This window comes from Coffea arabica, chromosome 10c, assembly GCF_036785885.1.
Source record: "Coffea arabica cultivar ET-39 chromosome 10c, Coffea Arabica ET-39 HiFi, whole genome shotgun sequence".
Classification (NCBI taxonomy): Eukaryota; Viridiplantae; Streptophyta; class Magnoliopsida; order Gentianales; family Rubiaceae; genus Coffea; species Coffea arabica.
In genome coordinates this window covers 4791867-4814157 of record NC_092329.1, presented here as the reverse complement: position 1 = coordinate 4814157, position 22291 = coordinate 4791867, and the positions used below count along the sequence as shown (strand labels likewise).

The window sequence follows — 22291 nt, the reverse complement described above, 5'->3', positions numbered from 1 at the left end:
CTCGACAGGATAAGAAGCAGGACAGCCAACAGATTTTCACTCGATACCAGTCCACTTTGTTATTTTGGGCTTTTCTTTTCAAAGACTGTTCAGAATAAATACTAACAGTCCTTGTCAGGTGTTTATATTTTAATTAAAGACTAATATTGTTCTCAATAATTCATTCATGTCATATTAAACAAACACCCTTTCTGGTAAGGATATTAAAAGCTCTTTGACAAATGCCTGCAACCTTCCTACCACATTAATTTCGAACCTATTCGACATGAATGCGACCTAAGGTAGAAGTAGAACAAGGCAACAGCCCAAACCACATTATTTTTTTTGGAGATCAAACTCAATGGTCCCTTCCATCCAATCAAACCATAGGGGATAAAGTGTAGTACATATGCAAGTAATATGCGTTTTACCCTAGAAGAACCAAAAAAAAAAAAAAAAAAAGATGTAAATGATAAGATACTAGACTAGTACTTGTTAACCATAACCCAAGGTTACTTCTTTTTTGTTTTTTTCCTTGGAAAGATCCAAGGTTACTTGTATAGATAAACAGTGAACTGTCCATTCAAGATAAATCTGCATGAATTACTCAATTTTACAAATTGCTACACTCCCTCCCTTGTATTTATTATTTAACCCCTCTTGAAGAACTATCAAGGGCCATTCTGAATTTTGGGCTGATATGGATCCACGATTATAAGCCTAATGAAAACGACATAGGGCCAATACCTCCTACAAAAGACCTAAAATCTATCGACGTCCAGTCCAATTAAAATATCCGCTCACACAACTAAAAAGCGCGGGAAGAATCCTCCGCCTCTCTCGGCCACTCTCCTCTGCTCTGCTCGCTACCTCCGCCGTCCCGTTCCCCTACTCCTTCCCTCTCATCATCAGGTTTAGGTTCGTCAAAACCAGAAAATGGAACAACATGACATCGAAGAGGACGAGTTCGGATTCTCTAGAAATTATTTCTTAGCAAAAGAATTAGGCAATTCCGGTAAGAAATCCGGCCACAAGCTCGCAGATATCGATGTCGTCGATGAACAGGTTATACTCTGCAATTTTTCTATATCTAAATTTTGGTTGGTGGTTTCCTGCAAAAAGAGTTACCTTTTTGGGCCTTTTCCTTACTGAATAATGCAGGAGCTAAGGGAAGCCCTGGCCAATATCGAGCAAAAACATGAGAAAGAAATTGATGAATTAATCAAAACTTACAAGAGCTCGTATCAAGAGTGGGTTTGTGAGTTAAGGTGCGGTGGGATATAAATATATATGTGGTTTTTTTAATTACTTTTGTCAAAGTATTGATTTAGACTGTCATTGTAGAAATGTTGGGTACTAATTCTAGATTATGCTGGATAATTAACAGGTGTGGATTTGGGCTTTTGATGTATGGGTTTGGGTCAAAAAGAACATTGCTTGAAGATTTTGCTTCGACTGCATTGACTGAGTATTCTGTTGTTGTAATCAATGGTTATCTTCAGTCCATAAATCTCAAGCAGGTACATCTACTTCACCACCCCTATATGCTTTGTATTCTATTTCAGTGTAGGATTGTTGTTGAAGTATCAGCTAATTTTCGGAGTTTTAAGTTAATCATTGCTGATAAAGCCGTAGAATGAATAGGCTTTATAAGTCATAGCTTGCTTTTTTCGCTACCCGAATGTAGACTTGTATAATTTACTTTAGTGCTTGGTAATCACTGGGAACTGATTCAGTTTGTTGAGTGTTATATGTTATAAGAAGTACTGGTAGGCTTTGGCAGCATAGGGGTGTATTAATGATGAGTCTTACATGGATATTTGAGAGGCCTGAGTCATGGGGATTGTAGTTTCTAATGCATCTATGATGTTGAATTGGTGATACAATCAGCACTAGTTTATCATGCTGTTTGGATGGCAGTTAAAAGTCAGCTTTTCCTGTGAGAGAGTACATAGACGAAGTGCAGAAACTTTAATTTGTCTCCTTGCCGTGGTTGCCTTTGGTGAGGTTCTGACCTGATTTTGCATGATCCCTTAATCCTGATTTCGAACAAGTGCTTTGATCTGATGTACGAGTTTGTAACTTTGAACTTGGACAACTTCTATGGTTATGTTTGTGTCAAATAAGATTAATTTTGCTAGCATATGATTCTTTAGCTTGAGGAATGCTTGGTATCGAACACTGTTCTGTCTGATCATGCTGGTGCTTCTACCATGATTTTCATATTGATGCTTTATATATGGGTTTTCACCCATAAAAGGCAGGATCCAATTCTTCTCTTTTACTACAATAAATGTCTTCTCTGCAGATAGAAAGTAGAATGGCCTTTGTTTGTGATACAAGCATTGTTATTTCACATGGTAGGTTGTTATAACCTTAGCTGAGCTTCTATGCGATCAATTGAAAGCCCAACAGAAGTTTACATCCAGGAGTTTGCATAAGCAACAACAACCATTTGATACTCGATCAATGGATGATTTAATAGCATTTTTGGATCAACATCACCTGGAGGACAGTGATTCTTTTATCTGTGTTCTTGTCCACAATATTGATGGGCCTGGGTTGCGTGATCCGGACACACAGCAATATCTTGCAAGAATTGCTGCTTGTTCCAATATCCGTGTGGTCGCTTCCATCGACCATGTAAATGCACTTCTTTGTAAGTATTTTATCTGATTTTGCTAATTTAAGTTAGCAGTAGCTTAAGCTAGCCGCAAAAGGACCTTACATTTGTTGACCATTTGTATCAGTACGTGCTAGTCGGCCTCTGTCATCAATGATTCGCATGTTTCTATGTTATATTTGCTGTTGAAAATGCTGAGAGTACTAATTTTGGTCTGCTAGTGTGGGATAAGAAGATGGTTCACACGCAGTTCAACTGGTATTGGCATCATGTTCCTACCTTTGCTCCATATAAGGTCGAAGGAATGTTTTTGCCTCTCATTCTTGCTCAGGGTGGGAGCTCCCAGAATGTCAAGACAGCTTCAATTGTCTTGCAGAGTTTGACGCCCAATGCTCAAAGTGTTTTTAAAGTGCTAGCAGAACATCAGCTGGCCAATCCTGATGAAGAAGGCAAGTGACTGGCTTACTTGTTTTCTTTTCCACAGCATTTTGCAACAAAAATCAAAGTTATTTATCCTGAATATTTTCTCTAGGGATGCCAGTCAATAACCTATACGCAACCTGCCGGGAGCGCTTCCTGGTCAGTAGCCAGATTACTCTGAATTCTCATTTGACAGAATTTAAGGATCATGATTTGGTCAAGACCAGAAGGGATACAGAAGGCCAGGATTGCTTGTACATTCCCATCCCAAATGAAGCACTTGAAAAAATCATAAAAGATACAAGTCAATAGAGAGGAGTTCCTTGTCAGCTGGATGTTGCAGTTTGTGCGGTAAACGAAAGATGCATGTTCATCATTTCAGGGACCTCCAGTATTTTTCTGGTACCTCATAGATCAGCTTATCGAGTCTCGGACAATTAACAAGAAATAGTTGCAAGATTCTTTGGGGTAACAGCATGACTTGTCACTAAACTGTGGGGTAATAACTCCTCTAGCTGCTGGAGATCAAAACAGAAAGTAAATACTTTTCAACTTATCATGCACTTGTTTGAGTAGCTGGCTGCTTGAAGGCTAAACCTACTCTGCGTTTGTGATGGCATCATTTTCATCTTTCATTTTCAACTTTTTTTGATATATATCAGCCACATGAAAGTTTGATATCTATTGGTCTCTTCTCTCTCTCTCTCTCTCTCTCTTTTAAACATTGGCCTTCTCTTTGCTTGCGAGATTGCAAGTTCAGACAGGGCTTTAGGCTGGGCTACTAGTAGATTGTACTATTTTGCAACTTTGGAAACTCAATAATGGGTCCTATCCGATGTGGAATCCGACCACAGTTAGGCTTATTATTAGGAGCAGAACACGTCACTATCTAATCCATGGAAAACTTCAACTTGGTGATGTGATCCTTTTCTTGATATGGGCAAATTCTTAAGGCATTTACTAATGATCAAAACAGAGTGGAGTTTCTTGAATTCTGGATAGTAACATCAGCATGGCGGCCCAATTTTCTCAACTACTACTTGAAATGGGACCAAAGCTACTGAAAAGGAGTATCATTATCAGCCCGAGATCTCTTCTCTTCTTAGTTCTTACTCAATCTCCCGAGATCACCTGGGGTATAAGCATAATTAACTTCTTCACAGTAAACTGGGCAAGCACTAATCAGGTGGAATAAAATCAAGATCAAGATCAACATCCATAAATCCAAATTCCATTTCCATTCACGTTCTCAAAAACTGAAATGAAATGATTTGTGTAGAAGTTATTTTGAGTTCTGAAATTCAACTCCGTCGTGGAAGCAATGAAATGTTTATGTTCAACGTCACCAATATAAGATAAGAATAAAATAGTAGAGTGTTAACGTGTAGTCATCCACAATTGTGCTTCCTTATCTTGTAGTATGATAATATTTAATTTTTGTTTAACCAACCGAGCCTATATAAATTATTATTTGTTAGCTAATGACTGAAAAAACAGATACATCATCAAGGAAATTAACATCCCGGAGTCCTTAAGGATTTTAATGCTCTTATTAGAAGGAAATTTGATTCCCATACAATGGAATGGATTGGATAGTTCTGCCCTAAAAAGTAAATATGGGTTTGTTTGGACAGAGTATTATTTGAAATAATTACTGTAACACTTTTTATAATGTAACGTATGTGAGATAAAAAGGTGGTTGAAAATATAAAAAAGTAGATTAAAAAATGTGTTTATGATACAAGCGAAATTTTATTTTGAAAAATTTGCTATCTAGACACTCCCAGTGTTTTTTTTTTTTTTGGTATGAAAACGGTAAACAGTGTTGCTTCATCGTTTTAGAGTTCATTCAATATTTATTATGGGGTTAATTCCACTTTGTCCCCCCAAACTTTGGACGATTATCCACTTAAGTCCCTAAACTTCAAAATTGGACACTTAAGTCCCTAAACTTATAAATACCTCCCACTTAAGTCCCTGAACTTATAAAATGGGACACTTTAATCCTTAAACCCTTATAAAATGGGACACTTCGACCACCAACGGCATTCAGGATTTGTTAACAATTTTTCTTAAGTGGGAGGTATTTTATGATTCTTACATAGAATTTCTTAATTTATTCCGAAGTAATTCGCGAGATCATGTACCCTTCTTTTTCCTTTCTTTCCTAGTTATAACGAAAAGGGGGTACAGCTAGTTGGATCCAGCCTATTCTTGAAATAAACAACTCGCACACACTCCCTTTCCAAAGAAGATCAATACACCAAGCACTACACTTAGATTTATTAGATTTGTTGATAAAATATTAGATCAATACACTTAGATATAAGTTTAGGGACTTAAGTGTCCCATTTTGAAGTTTAGGGACTTAAGTGGGTAATCGTCCAAAGTTTGGGGGGACAAAGTGGAATTAACCCTTTATTATGCAAATGGCAACTTCTTTTTGAATTTTGATTGTTGGTCCAAAACCATAAAAAACTAGAAAAAGAAAACTTTAACAGGGAGAGATCTTTTGTATTCCCCAGTCAACAATAGCCTCAAACATAATGGGTAATTATCCTCCGCGACCAGCCACATCTCAGAATCTAACATCACCAAATCCTTTTTCTTCCAAGCTTGACCTTCTTTGTTGTCACTTACCATCATTTTGTCTTGCTCTCTGTTTCAATCACCTCCTAAAGTTCAATCACCTTATTTCAATAAATTAGAACAAAAAAAATGAAAAAAAGGGTCGATCATAGAAGGACGAAAAGATCCTTTAGTACCTCTTAATTACCTCTGAATGTCACACTACTATCCTAAGGTTGAAGATTAATTAGCCATATGATACTCAATTCCAATCAAATCTTGAAAAATAATAATGATTAACATTCCGACTTTGTCTTAATTTTGACTAGAAAAGTAAGATATTTAGAATTCGCATCCAACCTCTTGTAATAAGAAAAAAGGTTTAGAAATCACACAAGGTTAAATCATATGTCTAGACCCAAATTCAACTAAAAAAACATAAAAACATTGCAGGAGCTAAACAACTACCAACAAATCCCAAAATTCCAAAAGTGTGGGCTTTGGGCTTTGGGCTTTGGGAGCCTTGCACGCCATTTTTTTGTAGAGGTGAAACTAGAAAAGCTGCTTGTTATCACTTCACAGTCTTTTTGACTTTTTTAGAGTATTAAGCAAAGGGCCAAAAACAAACATCACCAGCTCCCCCATTCTCACGTCTCGTTGTCGCTTCGTTCTTCGTTTCCCCGAAAAATCAAAGCTTTTTTAGCTCGTCTCCAATATGTTATTCATCTAAAGCACAATTGATTGTGTGCTTTGACTTGTTTTCTCATCTGGGATTTGGTTTTCTTTTTTGAGGAAAGGAAAGCAGAGGAAAGAAGATGTGGGGATTTGGAGGGAGATACTATTGGGGAAGAAAGGAAAGAGGGCGACACGTGGAAGGAATAGTTGTGGTATTTGCATGGATGTCAAGTCAGGAGAGGCACTTGAAGAACTATGTTGATCTCTACTCTTCCCTTGGCTGGAATTCTCTTATTTGTCATTCTCAATTCCTCAATATGTGAGCTCTTTATACTCTTTTGCTTTGCAATCGAAGTCCTGTTTCTGTTTTTCGCTTTCTTTCCTTTATAACTTCATTTTTTGTGGGATTAGTCTTCTCTTTAGTTTGCCGCTGCAGGTGAAAGTTGGGATTTTTATGGGTTGTTCTGTTTGTATTTTTTGGTCCGTTCGTATTATTTGCAGACATTCTGTTGGGATAAGGTTTTTTCCTTAAAGGATATTTACCATGATATTTTTATTCTAAACTTTTATGGCGCCACAGAGCCTTAGGAAGCTAACATTCCCGATATTTTTCTGTGGGATTTTGATCAGAGTGACCATCATGTTTTGCTTTTTATCCATTTCTTTTGTTAATCTTTTTCTTCCTGCCAAATTTGTATGTTTTCCATGAGCGACCAATGTACCTCGTAAGTTTTTTCTGTATGCTGCTTGGATCATTGAGCCTAAGGGAATCGTAACGGTGTATTTTAGTAGAAGGGATTGGTTTGCTTTTAGATGTTGATTATCAATTCGTGCATTGATAGCTCAACTGAGGAACTTCTGTACTCCTTGAGACAATTAATTGGTATTACTCATTGAGGCTAGATGTTGCAAACGGTATTATTGTTGGGACAGCAGACGTTTCGATCTTGTAGTACTCAAGGATGGATCAACAACATAAAGCTTTGTTTTTCTTGCAGGTTCTTTCCTGATAAGGCAGTTTCATTGGCACTACAGATTGTTGGTGAACTTGTCAAGGTAATTTGTATTAAACTTTACAAGCTGCATCTGCATTTTATTGCATAGTTGTTGTTTTAACAAGCGCTTTGTTTGTTTTGTTATTTTTATGCAGGAGCTTAAAATAAGACCATGCCCAGTTGTCTTTGCATCTTTTTCTGGTGGTCCAAAAGCCTGTATGTACAAGGTTCTTCAGGTAATCTTGTCAGGAAAACTGATTTGCAAACCACTTCTTTTTTACACACACACCAAAAAAAAAAAAAAAATTAAGCGAAAAGATAAAGAAGCAAAGAGGAAGACATCCTGTTTGTTGGATAATTGACATGTTATTTGCTCAAGAAAAAGGACATGATATTCTTCTATTCGACAGTATGAACCATTGTGTACATAAAACTTTTTTCTTTCGACTGCAGATTATTGCGAGCAAGTCTGAGGAACAATTGAATATGGTATTTTTCTTCTTTCCCTTGTTATCCTTTACATACATTTGATAGTGGTGTCTGTTAATTGTTAATTCACCTATCCAAGTAAAATGGATATCAAGAGCTTTCCTGCCTGCAATGACTTGGTTGCTAACAGGGTAATAACTCCACATGTTTTTGTTTGATGACTGATGATTGTAATACCCATGATGTGCAAACTTTATCAATTAGCACTATAAAACTTGAAGGCTGGGTTTATTAATCTTGTTATACTTGTCATGCAGGATGAGCACCAACTGGTTAGAGATTGTGTTTCTGGGTTCATTTTTGACTCTAGCCCAGTTGATTTCACTAGTGACTTGGGTACGAGATTTGTTCTTCATCCAACTGTTCTCAGAATGTCCCATCCTCCAGTCCTGGCTGCTTGGGTTGCAAAAGGAATTGCTTCCAGCCTGGATGCCCTCTTCCTTAGCAGATTTGAATCACAACGTGCCGAGTATTGGCAGACGCTGTATGCCACTGTAGTAAGTATCAATTTACTTATTGGTGCTACAGCCTCTCTCTCTCTCTCTCTCTCTCTCATGGTCCTTTACTATTATCCTTGTGCAGAGCATGGGTGCTCCATATCTCATTTTATCCTCAGAAGATGATGATCTTGCTCCTTATCCAATTATTTGCAATTTTGCTCAACGGCTACAAGAACTTAGGGGTGATGTCAAGTTGGTCAAATGGAAAAGCTCCCCTCATGTCGGTATGCACCTATGCTACTAGTATTTTTTCCTTACTAACATGTTGACATTGACTGCCATAAGGTTCTACAGAGTTTTGGTTGCGTCTAGCTGGATTTGGGAATTAACCTAGAAGCAATCAATCATTGTATTTGCTTTCCTGATTGCTAGAACACTAAATTGGAGGACTATGCTAATTTTGTGCTATTGTAAATTCCCCATCATTTATAGCGTGCTTCTGGATGAGTCATCACAATGGAGGGAATTTTATGTAACGTAAGGGAAGTTAAAGATTCCTTAAGAAAGGAGTTTCATATGCTATAAGAACAAGACATTGCTATTTTAGAAGTTGAAAGAAGCTGTATGTACTGATTTGACCTGTTGCATCTTGTATCTTTTGCTATTCCATGTGGAGCAACAGAAGGAGGAACAGCATTTTAGCTTTTTGTGGTCAACAATGAATAACATTTGTAGCTTGTGTATTAATTTGTATCCAGAATTTGGGAACATGGGCGTATTTCCTGTTCTTTTTGATCTTTTAGTTCCTGAATCTTGGAAAGATGCAAATTTGATAGGTGCTATGTGCTCTTGACCTAGGTCATTATCGCCATTATTTATCAGAATACAAGGCTGCAGTGACTGAGCTACTTGCCAAAGCTGCTGTTAGTTATTCCAAACAAATTCGGCAGCTTGAAGGAGAGAAGATGGGCTTAGAGGGAACAAATGATGACATCTCTGAGCCATTTTGCAACCTGAGAAAGGCAGCAGCCAGTTCACAACAGAGCTTCCAGAGAATTGCCCTCGAGTTGAATGACCACTTCTTCGTGCCCAGCTCTGCAGAGTATCACGAGGGTAGAGATGTTGGATCTGTGCAGGATGAACGCAAGGAACGATATATCCCTCTATCGAGCCCTCCGAGCATGAATGCTCACGGTGTTCTTGGACAATTTCTCTTTGATGTATGTGTCCCAAAGAATGTTGATAACTGGGATGTCAAATTATCTCCCTCGACAAGCTGGGTATCTTTTACATCTGCACGAAGGCATTCACCTTTCAACCCCATGAAATGCATTCGTCGTTCAAGATTATAATATCCCTATTTGGTACTCTGCTGGGAGCTCTCAGATAATTAGATGGACCAATCAGGGTCTTGAAACTCTCCTGCAAGTGCTGTACGATGTACATTGACAGGCTATAATTTATAATGGAGTTGTGCAATAGAGATGGACGTTTGCTGAAGTTTTTCTCTGCTCCTACTTCAGTTGGGGGGTATTACGGTGCAGCTGTGTGTTAGTCATGGCAGACTCTTTTCTGACAGCAAGTGTACAGCTAAGGCACTACTATGACTTCGAATTATAGAAGTACCTTTTTTGTTTAACCCGAATTATAGAGGTTGAGACATTAATGTATAAAGAATAAGGAGCAACGTAGATTTTCCTGATTCCTCAATTCCAGTTTTGGTTGTCTTAAACCTTTTGATTCTGCAAGACGATGGTCAATTTCAAAGTAGGTTTGCAAGCCCGTGAAGGCATGACTCGTGGGTGTATGGTAGGATTAAGCGTGCTAGCTTTACATTTCAAGGCTATTTGGGCAGTTAATAACAGCATTTATGTTTTAGCAATTTTAACTGGTTGGGACATTTAACTCCAGGCACCATCAGCCATCCTCATGTTGATTATTGAGATGCTTAAAACACTTTGGTAAGCAAAAAATTGCCTTGTTTGAAAAGGGATTTTCTATCAAAAAAATGTTTACGTTTTTCGTGAACATATTTTTTGATCATTTTTTTACTTCACATATATCAAATCGTTATAATATATTTTTTATAAAAATTTTAAAAAATTACAATCCAAACACAAGCTAAAATATATATAAGAAAATGTGTAAAATGCAATTTTTTCCCCACATCTAAAATTTGGAGAATGAAATCTGAATCTACCCTAGTTTGCTCTGTTCTCCAAAAGTTGACTTTTCACGATCGATTGACAGCGAAGAGGAAGATTAGCTATCAAAAGTTTTAGGACACGAGTACACAACACGCCTCTATCCATAACTCGTTTGACTTTTGTCACTCTGGTTCAAGGATATCTCCACAAAAGAATGAAGAAGAAAGTATTGGTGACCGGGGCTTCCGGTTACTTAGGTGGACGCCTCTGCCACGCTTTACTCAACCAAGGCCACCACGTCAAGGCCTTCGTCCGCCGTACCAGCGACCTGTCCTGCCTACCCTCCCCAACCACTGACAGCGGAGACCACGGCGGAGCTTTAGAACTCGCCTACGGAGACGTCACTGACTACCCTTCACTCCTGGACGCTTGTTCTGATTGCCATGTCATCTTCCACGCTGCTGCCCTCGTCGAACCCTGGCTTCCAGACCCTTCTAGATTCGTCTCCGTAAGCTCAATCCTCAGTCCCCCCCCCCCCCCCCCCCCCCAAAAAAAGGAAAAAAAATTGTTAACTTTTGCTAATTCTGCCATTTTTTCCCCCGAAATATAGGTCAATGTTGGAGGACTAAAGAACGTACTGCAAGCATATAAAGATACAGGAGGATCCATAGAGAAGATTATATACACGTCATCGTTTTTCGCTTTGGGATCAACTGATGGATATGTTGCTGATGAAAGTCAAGTATGGAAAAAAGTTCCCTGACCCGTTTTCATTTTATCCTCTTTTTTTTTTTTTTTCAATTTGTATCAAGTCTTGCTTTTGCTTTGATAGAGACAATATCTTTTTAGTTATGGTTGAAATTTGCTATGATAGATTCATTCAGGGAAATACTTTTGCACGGAATATGAGAAATCGAAAGCCATAGCAGATAAGATTGCTTTGGAGGCAGCCTCATCGGAGGGAGTTCCAATAGTGCCGGTTTATCCTGGAGTTATATATGGTCCTGGAAAAGTTACTGCTGGAAATGTAGTTGCCCGTTTGGTAAAAATAAAATTTTGTACTACTACTACTTGGCCGTTTATTTGTTTCGGGATTCTTATTGTACTATTTTTGTTTCTTCTCTTCATCATTCTTAAGAGCCAAGTTAATTTGATCATGGATTATTCTAAAAGCTATATATACTTTGATTTGATGTAAAGTTGTAGCCTTTACTCAGTTGAAGTAGCAACTAATTGTGATTGAAATATTATATCCCTTTTTCACAATTCAAAAATAGTTGCTGCTGAATGCTTTGATGCTAAATGAACTGGGGAGTTTTATAGGATTGACTTTTAATTGTTGTTTGTTGATCTTGGCAGATTATAGAACGGTTTAACTGGCGTTTACCTGGTTTTATTGGGGAGGGGAATGACAGGTTCTCTTTCAGTCATGTTGACGATGTGGTGGAGGGGCATATTGCGACCATGAACAAGGGAAGGCCGGGTGAAAGGTATCTTCTTACAGGGGAAAATGCGTCATTCAAGCATGTTTTTGATTTAGCTGCAACCATCAGTCGCACAAACAAACCCCAATTTGGTATCCCTCTGTTTGCAATTGAAGCTTATGGCTGGCTCTTGGTTCTTTGCTCTAGACTAACAGGAAAGCTTCCCCTTATCAGTCCGCCGGTACGTAACCTGTCCCTCATACTTAGTATTTGGAAGCTTTTTGTAGACTGATATGTTTATATCTTCCTGTTATGCTATTAGCCATCGATTTCTATACTTTATTGTCTTGTTTCCAAGGATAAGCAAATTGTGTATTCTGCAACTTCCAACACCCGTAGTTGTTTTCGAGCTGGGATAGTTCCAGCTTGTCTTTGTGCACAGAATATGTTGTGGGTTTTGCACCTGCTTTATACGAAATCAGAAGCAAACCATTCGAGATCTTCACCTTTTACCTTTGGTCAGGGTATCTTGCTGGAGTTGCAATTTTATTTCTTTCGATTTTGTTTTACTGCTCCTACGAAGTCCTAAAACTCTCTCCCTTTGGTCTGAATGTGGTTCCATTTATGCTCCATCTTGAACAGACGGTGTACGTGCTAAGACATCAGTGGGCTTACTCTTGCGAGAAGGCCAAGGTAGAGCTAAACTATAGCCCCAGGAGCCTGGAAGAGGGTCTAACAGAGGTGCTTCCCTGGCTGAAGAGATTAAACATGATAAAGTATTAGAAGGATTTTGATCTAGACTTTGTTTCAAGATCGCAGTTCTCTATGTGTAGGCACTTCATTCAATGGCTACAAAAGATATCAAGCTTTTGTTCTTCCAATCGAAGTATTTGGATCGTTTAAACTGTTAGTAGCTTGAGAGTGATTATGCATTTCTTTCATTTTCTTTGTTTCTGTACGAAAGAGTGATCTTGCATTTTCTCTTTGTTTCATTTCTCTCTTTGGATTGCATGACGTGTAGACAAAATGTCTACCGTTAATAGGGCAGATTTCATATATTCTTTTCTTTCATGGATTAATATTTCCTACACTGGCAGTGTATACACTGTTAGCGTTGGATGAATGACAATTATGCAAAATTTATATTTAAAATTCAACTTTTGCACACATGTCATGAATCCAACGATGATAATATATACACTATCAGTTGTATATAAGATTTTTCCACTTCTGTCATTAGTTCTTATTCTCACAGATTAAGTTAGTTTTACATAAACAAAATCATCACTGACTTCTTTCAAGCTAGGCATAGTACATCTTTGTTGGTCTTATTATAAACTGGGGACTTTGGTCAATGGATTCCTCTTTGATAACCACCGGCCAGCTCGGTCCTTCATCTTTATAAAATGTGATCAATATAGGATCTTAGATTGGAAATTGAGGAGAATTAACAAAGCAATCCATTGCTAAATTAGAGGAGGAACAATGACTAATTTGGTCCCTTGCTTTTAGAATTTCAACCTATGCGGTCCTTATTTGTCATGCCAAAAAAAATTTAGAGTTGGTAATGAAATTGAGAGCACCTTATTAGTGTTCGTGCCATTGGTTTGGACAAAAAATATTACAATTGAACCAAATTTTTTTTTTAAACATATAAAACTCAAAAATCAGTTAAATCAATGACAAATATGCTTTGTACCTTCAGAAGACCTCGAGTAAATAAACATAAATTTAAACATTTTCCCATTTTCTAGTCAAAGTATCATGAAGGAAAGATCTAGCTCTGAAATTCTCTCAATTTGTGTAATAATATGACAAATTTCATAAAAATGAAGTTAGAAAATTTAAAGACTCAAACTATGTATCTTTTGAGCTCGTTTGAAAATTTTTAGTAATATTTTCGTTTGTAAAAGACAACGTTTGACTTGTTGGTTTGAAACTTTTTTATTGTACCAATTCAAAATCCATTTTTTTCCCTAGACAAATGGCACCGAAATCACGACAACTTTTTCTCCAATTTTATCTTCAAATTGGATCAATAGTAATTATAGGTATTTTTGCGTATTCTATGTAAAAAAAAAAAAAGTGCACTTGCAGATTTTACAAGCATATTTGTACATTTGAAGTTATTATTTTCATTGTAGGATCTCAACAACTTTGTCTCACATACGTAAAACTTGGTAGGTTAATCTTTTCTTTTAAAACACCCTTCAAAACAAAATTCTGAAGGTATATTTATTTGATAAAAAAGGGATAAAAAAATAGGTGATTGATATTTTTGTATTAAAGTAGAATGTCTGAAAGAAAAGGGTCCATCCAATTATCCAAAAACTACGTACTAATATCTTGATTTATTTAGGTATTACCCCTGTTGTGTGAGTGTACAACCCCCAAGCAAGTGGCAAGTGATAACCAGAGCGGAGTAAGAGAGCTAAGACTTGAAGAGAGTCGACCGTTGGAATCCCATTTTGAATAACTACCGTACTAGTAGCGGGAATAGCAAAGGAGTGTTGCTTTCCTGCATTTTTTCAGCTCCTCTTTCGTTTGTCTCTCTTTTCTTTCTGTCTGCTCATCCTCTAAAAGCTCTCAGCTTCCTTTATTCTCTAAAAAGCTTTAAAAAAGGGAAATCCCATCTCAAACGGTATAAAAGCTTTGGGGCAGAAATGGTGGTATCCAAGGTGAAGTATGAGCAGTTGCGACAGCAGAGGATGGAAGAAAACAAGAAGAAACTGGAACAGCTTCATCTTCCTCTGCTCTCTCAAGCCCTTCAAAAAGCTGCCTTGTCTCCCAAAACTTCTCCTGTTGTATAATCGTTCTCAAGCTCCTTACTTTATGTTATTGTCTTGCCAAGAAAAAAAAAAGAGTTTCTTTTTTGTTACTACGTTCTAAAACCTGGCTTGTTTACAATTTTCTCGTTCAAATTAAAGATGAAGAAGGTCAAACCTCGAACAATCCGAACAGAGCTTGTCCCCGTGAGAAGATCAGGCCGTTTCACAAACAAGCCTGCTCCTCAATACAAAGAAGTAAGTAGCCTGTCCTATCTTGTTGCTTCTCTTCCTTTTGTTTTTGTGTTCTTCTTGAGTTGTTATTTGCTGTGATTGAAGGATTTTTAATGTGTAACCTCTTCCTGCAAACAGGTTGTCTTTTACGAGCGCGTGCAATTGCCTAGAAGGTAAAAGATTGCAACTTTGGGCTGTGATTTCTCGAAATTTCAATCTTTTTGCAGACACATTGCACTTTTGTGGCCTAATAGTAGAAGAGCTTAATCAACAGTTTCTTAATTTTTATGCAGCACTGTTCATCCAAAAAGGGATTTGTCCAATAGGGTTTACGCCTCTGATGAAGCAAGGGCCTGGGCAATTGAAAAAGCAGAGAAACTTGAATCCACTCTGGAGAGTGGCTATCCCACTTTGGTAAAACCGATGCTCCAATCCCATGTAACTGGTGGCTTTTGGCTGGTGTGTATCTTATAAAGTACTGCCTTTTTGCATTTAAGGCTTATGTGCTTGTTTTGCTCTTATATAGAAGTAGAGTTTGAGGTGGATTTCCTTTTATTACGGTAAATGAGTCTTTTTTATGAGCTGTAGATCATTGAAAAGTCTACAAGGGAAAGGGGGAAAGGGAGGCGCGGAGGAGTGGTTATTTTGTGGTTTACTGACTGCTTATATGTTGCATTTCTTTAATTACCTTAATAATGGATACCAACGCAACCACTCAGTGTGAAATTGGTGATTTGGCAACTGTAAGGACGCCTGCTTTCAAATGATTGTTTAAGTTGTGGGCTGTCATTTTGTTGTCTTTCTAGATTGTGGGCTGCCATCTGGTTTATTTGTTCCTGAGACTGAGATATAGATGTTTTACAGCAAAAAAATAAATGGCCATTAAGCTAGAAAAGTGGCTGATCAAATTGTTTTTCCATTTTCTGATATAAGGTTGAATAGGCTGTCTAAATCCTTAATTCCTTGAATGAGAAAATAATTTTTGAATGTCCACCTATTTCCTGTTTGATTTATGGCTGATTTGTGTACCCTGCATCTGAATTAGATCGACTGTTCGTAATGCAGGGCCTTCCATCTCACTTTTCCAAGAGGCATCTCCCCAAACGAGATGACACTGTTACACTGGTAGATGAACAAGGAGACAAGTGGCGAACAATATATTTGGCCCGCAAAACAGGTCTTAGTGGTGGATGGAAAAAATTCTCAGTTGATCATGACTTGGTAGATGGAGATGCTTTGGTGTTCCAGTTAATTCAGCCAACAGTTTTTAAGGTCTCAATGCCAAAACTAAGTTACCCTCTATTGTTGTCTTCTCGTGACAGTTTTCACTTGTATTTGGTATATTCTTATCCCTTGTGCCTGCTGTGCTTTTCTGAATCATTCTGCCTGAACATTTCAAGGTGCTATTAGCGACTATTAAGTGTATTTATAGACTAAAGGGAACTTGTATTTTACAACTTCATGTATGCTACCTTTGTATGTTAAACATACATTTTCTGTCTACCCATTGCATTGTTGTCCTCTTTCCTTTCTTCTCCTCGTGGACCTTTGCTGATGAGTCCTTGTGCTCAAAGCGTGCTTGGAAACACTAACTATAGCTTTTTTATTGCTCTTTTCCAGGTCCACATTATAAGGGAAAATGGTTTTACAGAAGAAAATTCACATGAAGCCATATGCGATTCCTAGGTCGTGTAGTTTTGCAATAGTAGGCTCCGAAGTCCAAGGGCATGGATATATCCAAACGCAGAGGTAACATTTTCTAGCTCATTTTATAAGCCAGCCTTGGTAGTTAACTAGTTCTACTGCAAAACTACTTCTCCTACACAACTAATGATGTTGATCAAATCTGTTAGCCTGGTGATCCTTCCTCATTACATGGCATCCTGCTGCTAATTCTGGAGATGCAGTAGGATATTGGAATCCTTATTAGGCCACTTTCTAATGCCATCAAAATTTAATGGATTTTATCTTCATTCAGGATATACGTGATTCTCATGTTTCATCTTGACTTAGTACTCCTCCTATATCGTGTTAAATGTTTTATCTAATAGTTCGAGTAACTTCCTATTCTGCTCCTAGGTTTCATCATATATGTGACTCTTGTACATTCATGCGGATTGAGAGGGTGGCATTAAATGGTTGCCAGCCTAACTCACTCATACTGCATTCTATCATTACCAATACTTACAGCAAAATATATACAGCCATGGAGGTCGCTAGATTTGTACTCAAACTAAGTAGCATGCTGTAGCTGATAGGATTCTGAGATTTGGGAGACGGCTAAGTGCAAAGAAAAGTGAATGCGTGCAATTTCTCAAACCATAAGTCCAGACATTTGGTTAAGTTTGCCGAGATTTGATGAAGAGCAATAGCACCATACCTGCTATCATTTGTCTTGGTGCATCTCAAGATGTGCTTGTGGCACATGGATGCCCGGAGACATTTTCTGGCAATACATAATCTAGTATGATAACGTTGTATGGCAGACAACTAAACCTATCTAGTGTGGTGCACAAAACTCGGTAGGGAATTATGTAGTTGCAGGATATAACTCCACATGTCTGTGCTAGTACCAATAGGAATTCAAGTAGCAAAACTCTGATTTGCATTCAGTGCCACATTCTGCCGTCATGTCTTACTTTAAATTCAACCATGGCTTCCCTTGTTCAATCTAGTGCTTAGCAAAAGGCATCTTTTTAGTAGCTCCGACTAAAATTTGAGCGCTGACTTGCACCTTATTTTTTCTGCATCTTGGTGGAGTGAATGGAGTGTAATCATATTAGTACATCAGACAAGGTATCCTTATTGATTTGTTTGTTACTCTTATCCCTTTGCAGATCAGGAATGGGATATTGCAGTGCCACAAAAAAAGCCTTGATTGATTTCCCAAATTTTGTAAGAGCTCCAAAACTTAAAACAGTGGCAGTAAATATTTGTTGGACACTTTTGTAGAGAAAGAAGGAATGATATTAAGGATTTGAATTTGGAGCAATCCTCTTGCCATGACAACGCAATACTCCTCAGCTTAGGATGAATGATTGAATCAGGTTATTATTATCTCTGTGGCTACCGAGTTTCGACAAGATTCTTGGGACCAAATAGCCACCATATATGCTCCTTTCTCTGAGTATTTCAAATTGGTATCACTCCCTGGTTTAGATCTACATATGTTCTAGAAGTGAGAAATCACATAGCAAGCAATGCCTGTCTCTGTCTGTCATATTTTACTGCCTTAGTATAACGGGGTTTAATAGGTCTCGCATCATGTAATTGAGAAATGATCCATCAACCATTATCCTAAGAACTTGAGAGAAGAATGGGTACTGAGGTGGATGATCCAGGTTTACAAAGGTGTGTGTACACGAGAAACCTTAAATGGTGGTGCAGCTGTTAAATGTGCGCACCCATGAGACAAATATTCTACTAATAAGTTTTGCTGACAAATCCCATGTTCTTCCCCTATTCAGAAATATGGAGTTAGTTGCTCACAACATTTTCTTGGCGGGAGGGATGGTAGACAACAGACAATAGACAGGCTGTGTCGATAGTTACATTTGCTGTGGCTAGCTGGACCCCTGCAAAGCGCAAGTCCAAGTCAAGTAGTCAAGAAAACGAAATTCACAAACATGCTCATCACCAATCACAACTGGAACTATATAGTCTATTGCTGCTATACTACATTTTATCTGCTGCATAAACCATCTGAGTGAGATTGGCATCTGATCATTATGATCAGGTAACTTCTTTTTTTTTTTTTTTTTTGGTGGCAAATCTAGATGTAGCTGCATTTATTTTATATCAATGCAACTTCAGGACTCATTAGAGGGTTATAAATCCATAGATCAATGCAAGGAAGATAAGTTACTAGTAGAATTTTGTCTGGCTTTAATGGTGGAGAGTGTAGTTGACAGCAATTAGTGTCCAACTGGCTGGGACTCAAACTCAATACCCAGTCTTCTTTCACTGGCTTTGCGGGGGCCAAAAGTCGAATAGACATTGGATTTGTTTAACGCGGAGTTTGTCTAGGTTCTAAGAGGAAAATGTTGGGCCAACGCGCTCTCGCAGCCTGTGGTGGCGCCACCACAACACCACTTTCTTTCTCTTTTTTATCTTTATCCGTTTTTTTTTTTAAAAAAAAAAGATAATAATGTATCATAAGACTGCTGTTTTGCATTGTCCGGTGGTTCTACTTTATAAGTTAACACCCGGTGTTTGTACTATTAAATAGTAGTGTTTGTTGGGCACCTATCAAACCTATCTTTATAACATCACTTAATCTCTTTAATTCTAGAAGCCAAACAAAATGGTTCTTGAACTTGTTAACATGAGATTAATTATTGACAATTCAGAATTGTATATAACTTTTATTGACAAAATATCACCTAAATAAAAAAAAAAAACTAACCTCAATTTCGGAGACAAATAAACATCAGTAACATTTTGTTTGAACATCAACTTGAAATCACAGTCACAAAGAGATCATAAAAATGATATGGGCATTAAACAGCAAATACCTACGAGTTTTATTATTTCATTTTAGAAAATTCTACGAATGTTCTTGAACAATTTACATAAACATATTATTTAATCCTTTTGTAGGTTAACGCTACAAAGTTTGACAACATTAAAAGGATTTAACATTTCAACATTTTGAACTTCAGTGGCCTATTTAAAACTTTTGAAGCTTGAGGGACTAAAAGATTTTTTGGTAAATTAAATTTGAATGAAATTTTGCAGTTTATGGCGTTATCATGATCCACTCATCGTAGCCCCCAACGTTGGGATGTGCGCGTCTTATTTATCTTGGTTATAGTAACATGTAATTGACGCCGAGGATTTCGGGACTCGTAGCGCCCTCTCCAATTTCCAATTGGCGGTCAAAGATGAAAAGGTTGGTTGCAAGGAAGTGGAAAACCGGTGCCACAGCAAAGCGCTGACGGGCCCGGCCGCCGGTCCCCCGGAGACACACGTAAATCAGAAAACACGGAAAAACGTTGAATTGTCTCGCTTGGATCGTCATTTATTTTTAATAATTTTACGTTTTTTATAAACCCGTTTTCTGATTTTTTTTAAAATTTTATATGTATCAAATCATTATAATATATTTTTTATAAAAATTTTAAAAAATAGCAATCCATATAGATTTGTATTACAGTTCCTAAATTTTCGTTATTAATACATAGTAAATAATAACTATCATTAATGTCTTCTTAAAAGGGCACTAATTAAAGCTCAAATCCTCATCTCACAATAGGTGCACACTGTCTCCGGCTCCTATAGATAGATATCTCTACTTAGGATATCGGAACAAGTAGTAATTGTTTACCTTATTTGCTCATTTTTCTTTTTTAGAAATTCTTTTTGATTTATGCATCGAAATGATTTGTTTATAGTGGAATTTTTAGTATCGACTCTCAATATTTACAACTAAATCTTGATTCAAAATACTAAAGTCATTATAAGTTGAAAACCTAGTCGATAGTTACTACACAATGTAGGTGAACACGATTTCGAATATAATTCCTCTCATACAAACTGAAAAAGTTACGAAACCTAGATCACAGCTACTAAGTAATAGTACTACGTTAACATATGATGCATGCAACTATAATTAGTAATCAAGAAATCTCAATTAATTCTTCATCACCAAAAAAAATAAATAAAAGTAAAATTCTCATTCTCCATTTTTATTGTTGTATTATTTAAAATCAAAAGCCATGAATTCGTACTTGATTATTAGAATGATTGCCTTGTCATCAAATGAATTGCTGGATGACAACGTGACAGAAGGGTGGTCATGGCATGATTCCCTCTAGACGTTCTTCAAGTAGCATTAATCTAGAATTTCTTATGTCACAATTACCGACTAAAAACGTCACAATTACCGACTAAAAACAACTATTTTCTGTGTCTTTTAACTCATAAACATTTGATATAATTCAGGTAGAACCTCCGTTTGATCAGGGCTCTTTATTTTGACTGCTTCCTGCCATTCAAGATGGTTTTGGTGAATTAATAAGAATTGATTGATCTGTCTCCACCACTCCACAGGAACAGCCCCCATTAAGAGAGCTGATGCTAACCACTGAGCTTTGCATCAATGGCTATTCAAAGAGTCCCTTTTTTTTTTCGGAAACGACAACTGTTGTATAATCTAATCTATTCTACATTAAGTGGGAAGGGGACGGACCTAAGGAGGTTCAGGAATAATTCGGAGGGGATTGAACCACCACCGGACCAAACGAGTGCACAACACACCCGCCTGAATTTTTTGAAACAAATCACTTAAATGTGACATTTTGATGGGTGACAAGATTTGAACCCTTGCCTCCCATCCCACTAAGCTAGGTGGTGGCCACCACCTCAAAGGCTGATGGTTTTTTGATCTAGTGAGATTCGTCTGAGCAGAAATGGATGAGTTTTCATGGAGATTGGCCGACTAAAGTCGGCTGAACGGTGGATCAGCATGACCCCACTTTTGCTTATCCTACATGGAAAGGGTCCGCAGATCCCATCAATTTCCAATCCCTGCTAAAACATGGCATACGTGAAAAGTCAGCGGAAGTTTTGCCATCTGGTTTGCAAATTTATCTCACTCTTTGCCGTAATTGGAGAGCTGCAGGAATCCTAGGTGAATTGATTGCAAGAATCCCATTCATTTGTGATTGGAGATTTGGGAGGTCAAAATCACAAAGTTTTGTTACCTTTGATTGCAAGAATCCTATGTTTGTGTTAACTGTTTTTGACAAATGACTATGTCCATGTCCATAATAAGAGTACAATCCATCCTTTGGGGAAAAAATTTACTTGTAAATCACAATTCTTCTGCATCCATTTAACAAATTGAAGAGGAATATTTCAATAGATATGTGTGCATGAATCTCATTACACGATAAAATTAAAACGACACAAAAGCAATTAGATATCATAACACTTATTAACTTGTTATGGTTGAATTAAAAATTAGTATGACTCTTGAACATGTCACAGTGTTCAATCAAAAAGGAAGTCCATGTACTCTTAACTAGATTCCAGTTATCTAAAAAATCTTGGAACTGAACGAAAGGCGTCCTTGATAATCCAATTCAATATTTAAATTTAATAAATTTAAATTTTAATATCTTTAGACTTGTTTAATAATAGAAAAATAAAACATATTTCTTAATTATGTGACTCTGAATTATTTAGACAAAACTTACTCAAAATAATAAGTGATAAATTGTTCACTTATTACTTAACGCAAAATGCACTCAAATGTAAAATTTCAGTACTTAACAATTTAGCAACTTAATAGGTTCATATTTTAGATTTCAGATTTCATACTTCAATTGTATCAAAAGCACCAAAAGTGTATGCATGCCTTGCTAAAAAAAAAAAAAAAAAAAAGCAGGCCACCAATTGATAATAGTAGTGTATCTTTTTATCCATGTCTATCACTTTCAAAAAAATAAAATAGGTGGAGGGGGAGCAGGTCAAAAGACAAGAGTTGGAGGGGCGCATACGAATTTTCTACTTTCAACAAAACCAAAATA

General features: G+C 37.2%; 4 protein-coding genes across 6 annotated transcripts; all 4 read left to right on the top strand.

Annotated features, from left to right (window-relative positions):
- Nucleotides 1-762: 762 nt before the first annotated feature.
- Nucleotides 763-3657, top strand: LOC113713751 (origin of replication complex subunit 2-like). The gene is made up of 6 exons (XM_027237536.2): nucleotides 763-1044; nucleotides 1141-1247; nucleotides 1367-1499; nucleotides 2344-2638; nucleotides 2824-3051; nucleotides 3135-3657. The coding sequence occupies exons 1-6, from the start codon at nucleotides 916-918 to the stop codon at nucleotides 3332-3334; spliced, it is 1092 nt and encodes a 363-aa protein (XP_027093337.1). The 5' UTR covers nucleotides 763-915; the 3' UTR covers nucleotides 3335-3657.
- A 2608-nt stretch (nucleotides 3658-6265) lies between these two features.
- Nucleotides 6266-9899, top strand: LOC113715182 (uncharacterized). The gene is made up of 7 exons (XM_027239426.2): nucleotides 6266-6584; nucleotides 7264-7321; nucleotides 7416-7496; nucleotides 7714-7749; nucleotides 8007-8246; nucleotides 8332-8473; nucleotides 9048-9899. Exons 1-7 carry the CDS (start codon nucleotides 6406-6408, stop codon nucleotides 9539-9541), a joined length of 1230 nt encoding a protein of 409 aa, XP_027095227.1. The 5' UTR covers nucleotides 6266-6405; the 3' UTR covers nucleotides 9542-9899.
- A 508-nt stretch (nucleotides 9900-10407) lies between these two features.
- LOC113713179 (uncharacterized) lies at nucleotides 10408-12670 on the top strand. Of its 2 annotated transcripts, XM_027236821.2 has the most exons (5): nucleotides 10424-10844; nucleotides 10947-11078; nucleotides 11211-11378; nucleotides 11696-12001; nucleotides 12403-12670. In XM_027236821.2, exons 1-5 carry the CDS (start codon nucleotides 10551-10553, stop codon nucleotides 12541-12543), a joined length of 1041 nt encoding a protein of 346 aa, XP_027092622.2. In that variant the 5' UTR covers nucleotides 10424-10550; the 3' UTR covers nucleotides 12544-12670. The 2 variants fall into 2 exon arrangements, with proteins under 2 accessions (XP_027092623.2, XP_027092622.2); XM_027236822.2 differs by lacking the exon at nucleotides 11211-11378 and having other exon boundaries at nucleotides 10408-10844.
- A 1299-nt stretch (nucleotides 12671-13969) lies between these two features.
- Nucleotides 13970-17905, top strand: LOC113713834 (B3 domain-containing protein Os06g0194400). 2 transcript variants are annotated; one of them, XM_072068453.1, is made up of 7 exons: nucleotides 13970-14561; nucleotides 14688-14783; nucleotides 14898-14932; nucleotides 15053-15173; nucleotides 15825-16031; nucleotides 16380-16508; nucleotides 17597-17905. In XM_072068453.1, exons 1-6 carry the CDS (start codon nucleotides 14424-14426, stop codon nucleotides 16443-16445), a joined length of 663 nt encoding a protein of 220 aa, XP_071924554.1. In that variant the 5' UTR covers nucleotides 13970-14423; the 3' UTR covers nucleotides 16446-16508; nucleotides 17597-17905. The 2 variants fall into 2 exon arrangements, with proteins under 2 accessions (XP_071924554.1, XP_027093434.1); XM_027237633.2 differs by having other exon boundaries at nucleotides 14048-14561; nucleotides 15053-15218.
- Nucleotides 17906-22291: the final 4386 nt, after the last annotated feature.